At 40.5% G+C, this 14200-nt stretch overlaps 1 protein-coding gene across 3 annotated transcripts in view; it reads right to left on the reverse strand.

Annotated features, from left to right (window-relative positions):
- PDE11A (phosphodiesterase 11A) overlaps positions 1-14200 on the reverse strand; it is a 316746-nt gene that overhangs the window by 81801 nt on the left and 220745 nt on the right. For all 3 annotated transcript variants that reach the window (XM_024561537.3, XM_045196309.2, XM_045196313.2), the window contains 2 exons: positions 10778-10924; positions 10407-10514 (listed from right to left, as the gene is read on the reverse strand). In XM_024561537.3, coding sequence (XP_024417305.2) covers positions 10407-10514; positions 10778-10924 — 255 coding nt within the window. The remainder of the gene's footprint in view (positions 1-10406; positions 10515-10777; positions 10925-14200) is intronic.

Genomic DNA, 14200 nt, shown 5'->3' on the forward strand with positions numbered 1-14200 from the left:
GTAACGTGCAGCACAGGGAATGTAGTCTGTGATATTCTGATAACTCTGGGTGGTGAGCACTTTGCAAGTCATACAAATACCTAACCACTAGGCTGTACACCTGAATGTGGTCTGTCATTCAATAATAGTCTATAATATGGACTGTCAACTGTAATTGAAAAAGAAAAAGAAAATTTAAAAGGATATACTGAATAAAATGCACAAGGGAGCAAAAAGAGAACTGAGTGGCAGCAGGAAGCATTTTTAATGCATTTATTCTATGTGTGACTCTATTTTGTTCTTTATTTTCAAATAAAATTATATCTTTTAAATTTATTTTAATCTATCTTCTCACCTGTGTTCCTTCATGGTCCACCATCAGAAACGTAAATTGGTGAATATAATATATTTGGATAAAGAGACTGTCAGGACATGTAGACCTAATTCCCATGGTCTGTCTGCAGGGAAGCCCTTGAGTACCCTCTGAGAAGGCCTCCAACAGCCCTTTGTTGAGCTAAAACATACGCTGGGATACCGCTGCCCCTACAGACTTTCACTGTAGCATATAATCACTGGAACGCCAAGGACACAAACAGTAAGATTGCTTTATAGGGTCCCCTAGACTACCCAGTAATTTCCTATCATTTAGTCAACATAAAATTTGAACCAGCTAAGAAATACCCCTATTTCAAAGCTGGTGAACAGAAGAATATCATGGCCAGCGAAAAACAGCCGTTGCTTTGAGCCTCTGTAGGATCCTTAAATATGTGTAAAAACCAACGGCCATAATTTCACCACTAGATGGTGCTATAAGAAGCTTTGTAGGTTTACTTAACAAAAATGTTTTTCGGTGATTATGTACCAAGCAATTGTTATATCTGAAAAGCGAGACTAAGAATGATACTGATAATAGTTAACACTTCTATAGCACTTAGTATATGCCAGGCACTGTTCTAAATACTCAAAAACATCAACTCATTTAATCCTTACCAGAACCCTCTGAGGGCAATACTGTTCTTATCGTCCCCATTCTGCACGCGAGGCTGGGGAGCACTAGAGTACACTGCTAGAATGCAAAAGAGGTGGGCTCAGAGCCCACGCAACACAGCTCCTGACTCTGGTTTCCACACACTGCGGTATTCGGCTGCTAAGGTGAGCTGTAGGTGCACTTGTGCAGCATTTAAACACTCCTGTGATGATGGATTGTTAGGTAATAGGGCTTTCAAGAATCACCTGGTGCATGCTTATTCCATGAAGGATGTTACTCTTGACTAGTAAGGGGCTGATATTGCAGAGCCACTGGACCTGTGAGCCTAAAAATGCCTCTGGTGCATCGAGATGTAACTGAGAAAAGAAAGATGTAGTGATTCGTAGGTAACATCCCAACTTTCAAGCGTCTCAGTATACACGTGAAAAAGACTATCAGGCTGTACATCAAAATGTTACCAGTAGTGGGACCACAGGGGACTTAAAAAGTTTTCCTTTGTGTCCAAAATTCCCATAAAGAACATTTATTCATTATAATGTATACTGACTGTGTAAATTCTTCGTAAAGAATAAACCCATAGTTGCCCTAGCTGGGTGGCCAGTTAGTTGAAGTATAGTTGCATACACCAAAAGTTTGCAGGTTCAATTCCAGGCAGGGCACATGTCTAGGTTGCAGGTTGGATCCCTGGCTGGGAGCATGTGGGAGGCAACCGATCAATGTTTCTCTCTCCCCACCCATTCCGCTCTCTCTCATAATCAATAAACATATCCTCAGGTGAGGATTTAAGGGAAAAAAGAATAAACTCATTTCATCAAACTACCCTTGCTTAGAATAAAATAGTGACATCCTGAAAAATGTTTATTCATTCATCTACTCATTGAGCAAATATTTATTAAGCATGTGCTCCATTCAGACACTCGGAACAGAGCGCCGAGGGAGACAGGCATATCTAGGCCTGTGGCACATCTAGCCCCCGTGGCAGGCACAGTCCAGTCACACTTCAAGCCAACCAGAACAGTGCCACAGAGCACCCTTCTCTAGGGAGACACCATCTCAACATGGGTTCCCATTTGTGGAAGAAAGTAACGGTGAAAGTGGCTAGCTGCTCCTGTTTTGTTCTGAGAAGATGCATCGTGGACTAATCCCTTTGTCACGGGTGTGTCTATGCCACACCCATAGACTCCGGGGAATCCGAGAAAGTGATGCCAGAAATCCTGCCTTCACATTGCTTTTTGAACGTGGCTGTTGGAGGTACTGAATGATGAGGGATTTCTTGATTTCATCCTGTTGATTCTGAGATCTGGCAGGTGGCAGGCAGACTACGAGGAAGGGAATCCAGTGATGTACGGGAAATTCCTCATGGTCCAGGAAATCCCAAACCAAAGAAGGTTCTTGGCTCTGATATGTTATTCTGAGGATGCAATGGCCAGGCAGTGCAGTGCCCTGGCTAAGGCTCAGGGAGAACTCAGGCTTTTGTAGTCTTTCTTCTCCCCTTCATCTTTCTCCTTCTTCTGGATAGGAAGAGCAAAGAGAACACTCACACCGTGTTGAGGCCTTCTGAAGAACGTTTCTCAAGAGGTGCCTCCTCTACGAGAATCTGCACAGCATGTCCCTAGTCTGTGTCATCACATCTCAACCGATCTGACATCAGGTTGGAAGTGGTGTGAGCTTGGCAATGAAAGGCAGCAATTACAAAGCAAGCATTTAATTCTGGGATTTCTCAGTTTCCGGTGGGCAGCGCTGCGGGATCGCAGTCCTTCACACGAGGGGTCTGTCTGTGAAACTTCAATCTCGTGACAAGGGCCGAGAGCTCAGCGAGAAGAGTGCCTTCGGCCTCCTTCCCAAGGCAGCACATCTCCCCGATGTGAGCAGACGGGAGCAGTGAGAGAATTGTTCAGGCACAAGTGTGGGCTCCACAGGCATTCCCAGCAGCCCGGCGTGCTTGTTCTGGGCACTCTGTTTTGTTTGCTTGAAGATGGAATGGCAACCTCTTACCATCTAAATCCTAGGGCCAGGCCGGTGGGTATCGATCTATTCGATATGACCCAAAGCAATGATTTCAGGCAGAGGACTTGATCAAGTTGAAGACGGAAGCAGATTTCAGTTGCTTACCAAGAGTGCTTACAAATAAATTGATATTATTTGATGCAATAACCCAACTTCTTTTTACAAAAGGACTCTATCTTTGCCAATCAGAGAGGGTGTGTGAAGCAAGCACAGGGAAGAGAAGGACAAGTGTTCATAACACGATCCTCTATTATGCATAAAACCCTCCACACAGACCACAGCATCTAGATTTTATGGCCCGCCCCCTTGGTGTTTACAGTAATGTATGTCTGCTGATGTTTGGGTCCGCTGGGCTGAAAGAGAGGCACTCCAGTCCCATTTTGTGGTCCCAACACCAGCTCTGAGGGGCCACCGTCCAGCGCCGTCTTTGCGTGTCGTCCTCACCACAGCACGCCAACAGGAGGCAGCTGCGCTCTGTCTCCTCGTCCCTGGCAGTGGGATACTTTTGACCAAATTTGCGTGTCTTTCTGTGGTCAAATATTGATTTGGCATTTATTAAATAACGATTTAAGTGTACAATGGTCTTTTCCTTAGTGAGCTCAGAGTTGAAAACACCTTACAGTCTACACTTGAATACTTTCTCTTTAAAACCAGAAGCTCCTGAAGGCACTTATTATCGACTTGAAAAACTTAAGTAATATTTTGGACATACTTATCTCTCCACCTCAAATCATATTGCGAATGCTTGCCCACGGAAGTCTCAGAACGGCCAGGCGGCAAAACTTAATGGTGTATCTGGTACACTTACACATGTTGAAGAAATGATGTGTGAATAAAAAAATCGGATTGATTTTAATCCATTTTATTTTGTTATTCTTAAAACATTTCCATGACTTAATTTTTATTAAAAAAAAATTGTCTTGGAAAGTCAAAGGCATAGACAACATAGAATACTATAACGAACCTCCACATACTCATTACCTAACTTCAGCACGAGTCCACGTTTTGCCAGTCTTGTTTCATCTGTATTTTCACATTCATTGCTTTGTTTGTTTGCTAGAATATTTCAAAGCAAACCTCTGGCGTTGGTCAATGCACTTTATTTCTTTCTCAAGAAGTCCTGACGTGGTCAGATAAAAAACGTTCAATATACCTCTTGTCTCATTTTTTTTTGACAAAATGTACAAAAAGTTATACAAATGATATTTAAAAATTTCAGGGTAAATATCATAATAAGATGTAAAATGTAAGGTTTCTTCTTCAATGTAGACAATACAATAAACACGGCTCTATGTATGCAGCATACCTACTGCATTTCAAAAAGAAACAAAAGAAAATGCGTATTAGATTCTAAGGACTAAGAATATATGTGCTTTATGATTTTTTTGAGGACAAAGAAGGCATGTTTTGTTCATCTCTAGAAATATAGTCTATATTTATATTGAATATATACTGAATATATACAGCATATATATTGGATGTGTGTATGTGTATGTGTGCATAAATATATATATATATAGGCATAACACGTGCTTGCTGAGTACCGAAAATGAAACAGACCGCTTGGTCAACGTTAACCCCGCAGAGAGACGGCCCTCTCCAAGCGCCACGAGAGGCCAGGTGGAAGAATTTCAAGAATATAAGGCCTCTTCAAAACCTACCCAAATTTTTACTAGCCATCCTTCAGCCAAAATCAATCATGAGACTCATGAGAAATGAAAACTTTCTAAAGCTCCCAGCTTGAGACCCTCAGGCGCCAGGTGTCAGCCCCCAGAATGCGCCACTCCTAAGTCATAAGCCGTGGTAAGTGGAGGCTGTGGTGAACGACCGTGGCTCTGCTGCCGGATCTCCCTGACCTGACGGACTCGGCTAGCGTCATAAACCACAAAGCGACGGATTAAGCAGTTTACCAACACCATAAAAATCTCAAGAATAAATTCCCTTTAATCAAAAATCCTATACTGTCACTAGGCAGCCCCAGTCCCGAAACCACATACATTTCCTTACGAGCCTGTGTCCGTGAGCAAGAGCTGAGAATTTGCCGAAATGCTAGACATGATGATGTTCATACGGTTTTACAATTTACATGTCCTAAGAAAAATACTCAGCTCTGGCTGATGGTGCAGGAGAATTTATTTTCACTAGAAAGGGAATGACCCATAACTCACAAATGGCAGCGCTTAAAGTGAGTTATGGAGGCTACTCTCCTGTGTGAGGAAATGGATTGGATTATCCTTCTGCCCAATTGTATGTTGGTTCTTAATTATGTGCGGCTTTGCCTTTTTCTTTTTATAAAATAAATGTGGATAAAGGAATGTCAGCTAGAAGCATGGAGTGCCTAATTGGGGCTCTGAGAGGTGGCCAGAGAGAATAAAAATAGAAACCTTCTTAAAAGATTAAAAAGCAAGAGTCTTAAATATAATTTAAACACTATATTCCAATTTATTAGCTCCATAGTTAATTTATAGTGCCCTGTGCTGCTGTTCTGCAAAAACATTAAAAATCACTTCTTTCCTAAGTTAAAAGTTTGCCATTTTTGAAGTTATACGAGAAATCAATCTTTCCTACATGAAGATTAAAGAATTAGTTTTTCTAACATACAGATTTTCCTGTATTATTATGATAATGCTGCCATTTATTTAAAAGTAAATATAACTAGTCACCATTTACACTGATAAGGAAATGCAATGTAAAATGATGTTTTGATGATTACAAATATGATCATTGTTTGTTTATTATAGTCAGTTATAGAATGAAACATATAGCTCTCTTTGTACCTTCCAATGTTGCAATCTACAAAAAAATTATATTTCTGGTGAAATTAAGATTCTGGTTATTGATAAAATAATGTAGTTTAAAATTCCACTGGTTCTATTCTTGGTGCGGGGGCAGCGGGGGGTGGGGGGGGTGGAGGGGGAGGAGTTCCTGCCGTGCTCCTGAGATCCCTCAGAAGAAATTTGCTGCCTCAGAAATCAAGGACTTGCCTGAAAACGGCAGACTGGAGACAGCGCATTATCCTCAAGCTGGGGAACAGGGCGGATTTTTCTCTCTAAACGTCCCTTCTGCTCTCTAGTTTGAATGATCAATAAAACGGCTTGGCTTATCTGTGAAAATAACCTTGTCGACAACACAAATATGCACTTAAACATGCTCCCTCCACATTTAAGGTTTGCGAAGCCCCCAGTAAGTGTCAGGGGGTGTCAGTGTGTGTCTGTGCTACTCGGTTATTAGTAGTGTTTAACCGCCACTCCCCGCCAGCGCCACGCGGCCGGCACCACCATGAATTTTAATGTGATCGCGTGCACTTCTCCTTTCATATTCAGCGGGTTCTGCAAGATCATAATATTCCATATGAACCCTAGCTGAACCTTCGTGTGATGCGAAGAACAAGATTTCTAGCAGTGGCAGTTGTTTATCATTTTAGAGTTTTTTTTTTTTTTTTTAAACTGGACACTGAGCAACATGGTTCCTTGAATAATATTACCCTAAACTGAATCCACTTTTTTCCACGAATCTTTATGGAGCCCTACAGGATGCAGGGCACGACCCAAAGTGCTAATGAGTACATTTATGGGATAGTAAAGAATACGGACTCTTGAGGAAACCGTCTCCCCCCTGGGAAATCTGTCAGTGCTCATACATCATTTACAAAACCAAAAAATGTCTCCGCAGCCTCGGCACTGGCACCCGCCTTTCATTCTACAGAGCGCACACAAAAGCACGCCCGTTGCCTTTATGTGGCCCACATTGTGCGCAGAAGACACGTGTTTATACCTTCCACTGTGTGTGTGCTTGATGGAATATTTATTCTCCAAGCACCCATAAATGAAGAGAATTTGTATAATTATTCCTGCTCTGCAGGGTGTTTTCTTTGTTTTAACCACAAATAGTGACTTGCACTAGATACTCTTGTTTCGCGGAGGAATTAAAAATATTTGGTAAATGTCAGAAACCTAACTATCTCTTTAGAAGCAAAGAATAATGTTGAAGCTTTCATTTAAAAAAATCTGGAATTTAAGGCCGAAGGCATGGAATAAATGTCATTAACAGGGTTCCCGGTGAACTAAATTTCCACCATTTTAAAGAACATTTCCTATCCTAAAAAGCAGTTGTTTCTTTTTTTCTTTTTCAAATTTCCAAATGAACAAAACCACTTTGTTACTCAGACATTAGGTTGAATGCTTTTGCAGAACATAATCCAAGTCAGTAAGTTTATTTTCTGTGTTTGAAATGACTTTAGGGTTTAAACGTTAGGAAGCTGGTATGCGTATTTATAATTCGCTCCTCCTGCTGTACATAGTGTCATAATTTGCTCAACAATGACACAGAGCTACGCATTTTCCCATTGCCAGAGACAATGGGCTTAAAAAGGACACATCCAGAGACGTCAGGTCACACACAAACTGCCTTATTATTCACACTAACAGCTCGGAGAGCTCGGATGCAGTCACAATACAGGTTTTTTTCTAACAGGAGGGGCCCTTTCTGTACGGACTGGCTTTGTTGGTGTCTCTTTAAGAAAAGAGTGTGTGGGGGGGGGGGGCGGGAGGGGGAGGGAGTGTGCCTCAGTATCTCCTGTCCTAGAAGAAAAGAAGCCTTTTAAGGGAAGGTGGGGGTTTTGTTGTTGTTTTTTTTTTTTTTTTTTACTCCTCCCTTTCCGGGCAACTGACTGGGAAATTTTGCCTTGGAGCGCCATCTAGAGGACAATTCAGCACACATGCGCCATGCTTTCTTGGCTTTGAAACTCAGGCTGAATCCAGCGGTTGGTATACTGTGATTTATTTGTTTGTTTGTTTGTTTTCAGATTAATAGAGATTTTAGGCTCTATCTCAACACATGGAAATAGAGTATGATATAATTAGTATTTAAACAGAATCAATTATGAGAACATAACATGAAAGACCCTGTCTTCAGGAGTGACCTTTCATGGGAAGGTTATCATTTTTCCATACGCTGAGGTTAAAATTGATGAATGAATTAAATTCAATTTTTCTTTATTGATCAAGTAATATTTGTTAACTCTATAATTATTTTCTTAGTTAAAAAATTCAGATTAACTAGATTGTCCACGGTCAAGTTTGAGGAAGGGATTGCTTGTGTTAGGAAAAAACAAACTTGACATTTTCAACCTATTGTAACCCTTAGCCAAGTTCAGCAAAATTTAATGAGCAGAAAATAATATTTTTTCCAGATGTGGCTATCCAATTCAATGTGAGGGAGAAAGAAATAACATTGACCAACGTATTCTTTCCAAAGTCATGTTTTCATTTCACAAGTCCCATTCCCCACCCCCACCCCTGGCAAGAGAACTTTCATAGAAAATTCTCCTCTTCTTGCGCTTGCATTAATACAAAAACAAAACCCAAATGTTCTCAAACAGTGATACTCCTCAAGCTTGCTGACTACACTTGCAAAAATAACGATACCCTTATAATACTCTGGCAGCCTGAGTTCCCCCACTGTGTCACTGTGGTGACAGAGCTTGAGAGTTCTGCTTTCTTCAGTTTCTTGAAAAAGATCGAGATGGTCCATTTTACAGGAACATTTACTTGAGACAACTGGGTATGCATTTCCTTTAACTCCTAAGCGCCCACCCCAATCCCACCACTCTTGCCAGCCGCCCCCATCCCGACCACTTTAAGGCTTGCCATAAAAGTCTGTTTCTGACTTGGACATCTCTAACTCACCATGCCATGGCCATTCCTTTCCTTTCACTGAAAAAGGTTCCTGTGTACTTATTTTGGCAGTTCACTATAAATCCATAGGTTCTCCAAAATAATAGGTTAATACTTTCTTTATTGAATGTCCTCTGTATGCCAGACACATGAACTTGGCACACAGAAAGTTATTCCTTATCTATTGAGATCTGATATGAAAGTGGTTGGTTATTTATGTACTTATTTTGAGCAACACTGGCATTTGAGCAATTAAGGCTCATAGCTCAAAGCATGTTTCATCCTCACGTGACTGGCAGACTGCTCTGGCAGTGTGTGTTATAGCATGGGGCCAGTCCAGTTTTTCCAGGGTAGTCTGCTTGTTCCTTAGGCAGTTAAAGATCCAAAAACAAGTCTTTGAGTGAAGACATTTTGGTCCCATCTTCTTGTATTGTATGCACATTTGAGTCCAAGTCAATCGAAACACGCATTTGCTGAAAATCGACTATGCACATGATAGAATGCAAGGTGCTGATGAGGCTCTCAATAAATAAATGTTGAGCCAATAAGTGAAAATTATTGAAAGAACAAGAAATTATTTCTTCAGCTTTAAGAAGCCTACTCTATAGGAGAATAACAGACCGCAGCTTAAAATACATGGCAGAAAGAAAGGCGTGTTGTACCAGACATAGTTCAGAGAAGTAAATAATTACTGATGGATGCTTGGGGAGAGAGAGGAATTCATGGAAGAACTGGTTTTAGATCAATGTCTTAAAGGATGAGTACAATTTTAATAGGCAGAGAATGTGGCAGGTAATTTCTTGAAGAAGAAAGAGAATAATCTTTCATTTGGACCAAAGGAAAATGTGTGCCATTTGGCATTCAAATTTTAATCTGGGTGCAGAAATATAAGGTATTTAGGTTTACGTTATGTGAATCCAAAACTTGTGTTCTGTTTTTCTTTTGTATAGTAAATATGTTTATGCACATGTACACACACACATATATACACACATGTATGATATATAACTTCGAGGCTAAAGAAATCAATAAATTTAAAGCAGGAAATATTTATTAGATGATAGCTTTACAGTCTAAGTGGAAAATCAGGCCAAAACAAGTCTTTTTTCTTGCCAGCAAATGGAGATGAATAGAGAATTTTGTTTCAATCTTTGCCACAAACATTTGCTTTTAGATTAAATTCCAAGGCTTACCTCTGGCAAGCTGCCCTAAGCTATCTCCATAAAAAAAAAAAAAAAAAAAAAAAAAAAAGACCATCTCTTGGTTACAGCCCCTGGAGCAGAGCTTGTTAACCTAGTGCCCTCCTACACCCTGAGAACATTCAGTCCTACTCTTTTCTCCCCTTGGCTTCCCTTGGCACCCTGGGCATTCTCCCAGAGACCATTTCCTCAGGATTTTCACGTCCCATGGGTACTGTTCCCACATCCGCCCCCACTTTGGCTTTCCACCAGCCAGTCTTATCCAGGGATCTCTTTGTTGGTTACTCAGCCCCATATCCTCAGTAAACAGATTACTTTGCAAGGTCAAGCAGTTTCATTTATACATACACATTTTCCCCAAGAAAAAACATTGAAAAGAGACTCAAGTACAGGAGTCATTTAAAACTACGCCTGCTTTAAGACATCAGCGGTGCTACAGCTGTGAAGCCCAGACATTGTCGTGGAAACACACACTCCCATAACGTGGGTAGGAGGTTCCAATGCAAAATGAACCCCACAAGTGACAGAGGACCTTTCACCCTCACCAAACACACTCACAGTTAACAGTGCGAACATCAGCTGGCACACGTTGAAGGCGTGTCTCCAGTTGTGATACAGGACCATTCGGTAGTTTTTCCTCACTGTTAAAAGCCACCTGCACAGTGTCTGCAAAGGGAAGGGAAAGGCCTTGTCAGGCTGTTGTGTGTGTGCCCAGTGAGCCATTACTGCAACGAGGCCTCCTGTCGGGGCAGTCCTCACGATTCAAAGCCCCTCACAAACACCTCCTAGGGTTGCTACGGTGAAATCCCATGAAGTGTGCGAGGAAAGTACTACCATCTCTAGTCGGTGTTTGGGAAACCTGAGGCTGGGAGTGGCTACTACGTTTTCCCGCTTGTGCTCCTGGAATCACCCAAGGCAGAAGGTCTTACCTCGTAGTCAATTTTAAATTTCTGTACCATCCCCAGCTCTATGAACATCCGAAGGGCAGCCGTAATCATGGCATCAACGTCCAGAGAAAAGTCATCGAAATGTATGTCATCGATGGCAAGTTCCGACACCAAGGGAATGTTGGCTGCCTACAGAGGCAAAAGACCCAGGTCAAGCCAAGTTCACCACCTTTTCCAAACCCCTCATCTTGCTCTCCTCTCCCGTTTATCAGACGAGCCACATAAATCAGAGCTTAACCTCACTTACACTCTGGTACAGCTAAACTCTGACCTGGAAATGTCTTTTTTTTTCTGAACTGCAGATGCCTCAAGCAAAGGAAGGGGGGAGGGGAAAGCTAATCTGAAGCAAAAACACACACTGGAGCTAGTCTGCAGAATTTAGAATACAAAGCTGCCTAGTTTACTGAAACCACAGTCATACAACATACGAGTATTCTGACACATACCACAGAGCACTAAATGCAAGCAACATCTGGGCAGCCAACAGCTGTGAATTCTAATTGCTGCTATTCAGGAGAAGGACATGGGAGTCTACTGCTTTGCTTCGTTTCTTGTGTTCTTATGTGCTATAGCTGTGCGCATGCTCTGTCACACACGTTCTGTATATTCACAAGGGCAGAAAGATCAGATGGCGCATCTCTGTTGCAAAATGTGTTTTCTTAGTAAAACAGATATTTGTGGGGTTAGTTTAAGCATATGCCTCACTGAAGGAATACACTGCAATATTGTTTAGCTTCATTCTCTATACACCATTTAATAACTTTAACGTAATTGCAATACTGGTGATACATAAAGTCATCCTTTCATATGCATGGGATTCCGTTCCAGGACCACAGTGGATACCCAAATCCACGGATGCTCAAGTCCCTTATGTAAATGGCATAGTGTTTGCATATAACGTACATACATCCTCCCATATACTTTAAAGCATGTCTAGGTTACTTATAATACCTAATAAAATGTAAATCCTTGTTATATTGGACTGTTGAAGGAATAACTACAAGAGAAAAAAGTCTGTGCACGTTAAGTACAGAGGCAGCCATGGTAGGCCTACGTAGATAGTACATGTCAGCAACAATGTAACATTTTTGTTCCAGTATTTTCCATCTGCTTTAATCCTCACGTGTGAAACCCCTGGATATGGAGGGTTTCACAGCCGTATGCAGTGTTTTCAAAACACTCGTTAGCTAGCTGTCAATCAATTGTCTCACACAAATTTAAAGGCAAAAAAAACCCTTTGGGAATTATGTTTTTTTGGCTGATTTCATTGAGTTTACCCTATCCTTTGGGCCAATCTTGGTAAGAGAATCATTTCTGTTTTCAGATTATCAGGAACCATCTTGTTTTCATAGTCCTAGTCTTCTCCCTGGGTGTGAATTACCCAGGGAGTAACTAACACCCAGGACTACTGTGACTGAGCAATGAAGTCCAACTCGGGTGACCCTAAGCATCCCAGAAACCATATAATCAATCTTCTCTTCCCACCTCCTCCTTCCTCCACAGGAGTTTACCTTTCTGGGCTAACGTCCAAACAGAACGTGAAAGAACAATGAACTAATACATAAAGTACAAGACAAGTTACATTCTGCAGACTGGTTATTTTCATTAAAAATTAATCAGCTTATCCTTCAGTGAATCATCGTAATATATTAACATGTTTATTGCAGAACCTGACTCCTTCGAATTAAAATGGTAAGGCTCGTGAAATAGTCCTTTTGTGAGTGTCCTTATTCGAAGTTCCTGGCCTTATGCTAAACACGTCACTAATTTGTTTTTTCACTTTAAAAATATTTTAGATCAAAGTTATGCATACACATAATTTTAAGAGTAAATTAGGTCTGCAAGTCCAGATACACACACACACTCACAGAACTGCTCTGGTACCCCAATTTTTTCTTACCCAGAAGGTGCATTTCTTCTTTGTATTCGGCAAAGTAAGATGCTTGTGATTTTATTTTTTATTTTGTTTGAAGTACTTAACTTCCCGACATTGGAGATGAAGATTAAACTGTTTTACCCTTTATCGGTCAGCCTGTGACCTTGTATACTAACCCTTCTCACCTCCCGGTGCACAGAGTGAGGCAAACGTAGGTTTACAGTCGTGCATGCGCAAAACACAGAGTTTATTCTTGTATCATTATTTCTTCATTACTGTAGTATTATTTTCCACACTAATAACTGTAAACCTACTTTTGCCCCACCCTATAATAATGTAATAACTTCGTTTAGAGAAATATTCAGGGTTACAGTATCACGGCTATGTAAAAGATATTCATAGCTAAGTCATTAAATTTAATATGGTTATTTCCCTTTCCTTGACAGCATTTTGTAGTTTGCAGAGTCAACAATGATCTTTTTAAATGTGTGCTTAGTGTTCTATGTACTTATCACTAATTCAGCTCCTATACTCTCCACCAATTATCTAAGTCTCATCTGAAAAAAATTTTAATAGCATCCTAATTTTGTTTCATGGATGAACTATCTACCTCTCTGATGATGTTAATGATAATTCTCCTTGACATTTTCTTCTCCCTTCCTAATTCAGAGCCTCTGCAATCTGGACCAGCAGTCTTCTATGTCCGATTCCTAGCTTTCCTCCTAGGGTGTTCCTTCACCCTATTTCTGGGTGTCTTCATCTCTCTTTTATTGCTGTATCTCACGTCTTTCTCTTTTCCTGGCTTTTCTCTTCACCTTGGTGAGACATATCCCCTAACAGCTTCCCAAGACAAAGTGAGCGGCAGGGAAATTTGCACGTCTGAATTGTTTTCCTATTATGGTCACGTTTGATTGATAATTTGTCTAGGTACAGATTTCCAGGTTGGAAATAATCCCATTAGAATTTGGAAGGCATTCCTCTTTAGCTTTAGTTAATTTTGAGAAGTCAGAAGCTATTCAGAATCCTAATCCTTCAAAATGACTCCCTTTCCTGGACCATTTTTGCAGGATCTTCTTTTTTGCTTCCAGATGCCTGAAATGTAATGAAAATGTGTCTAGATGCTGGATGTGAGTTTATTTTCCCCTATGATCCTAGGTGCTTTGGAATGCTTTTTTTTTTTTTCTGGAAAATCAAGTCCTTTAATTGTAGTAAGAAATTTAAAATACTCTCTTTGATGAACTCAAAGAAATGTTTGCCGTTTATCTTTCTGAAATTCTTTTTATTTGATCTTTGGCCTGGCTTTTTTTTTTCTTTTTCCTTCTATATTTCATTTCTTTTTCTTTTTACTCTATTTCCTAGGAAATATTCTATCTCTTTGTCATTGATATTTAATACCACATCTTTTATTTTGAAAGGCTCTTCTTTACTTGTCTGGGTACTTCTTTTTAATTTTTTTCTTTCAAATAGCATCCGAATTTTGTTTCATGGATCAACACCGTCTCTTATCTCTCTGAGGGTGCTAATGACTG

This window comes from Desmodus rotundus, chromosome 2, assembly GCF_022682495.2.
Source record: "Desmodus rotundus isolate HL8 chromosome 2, HLdesRot8A.1, whole genome shotgun sequence".
Lineage (NCBI taxonomy): Eukaryota > Metazoa > Chordata > Mammalia > Chiroptera > Phyllostomidae > Desmodus > Desmodus rotundus.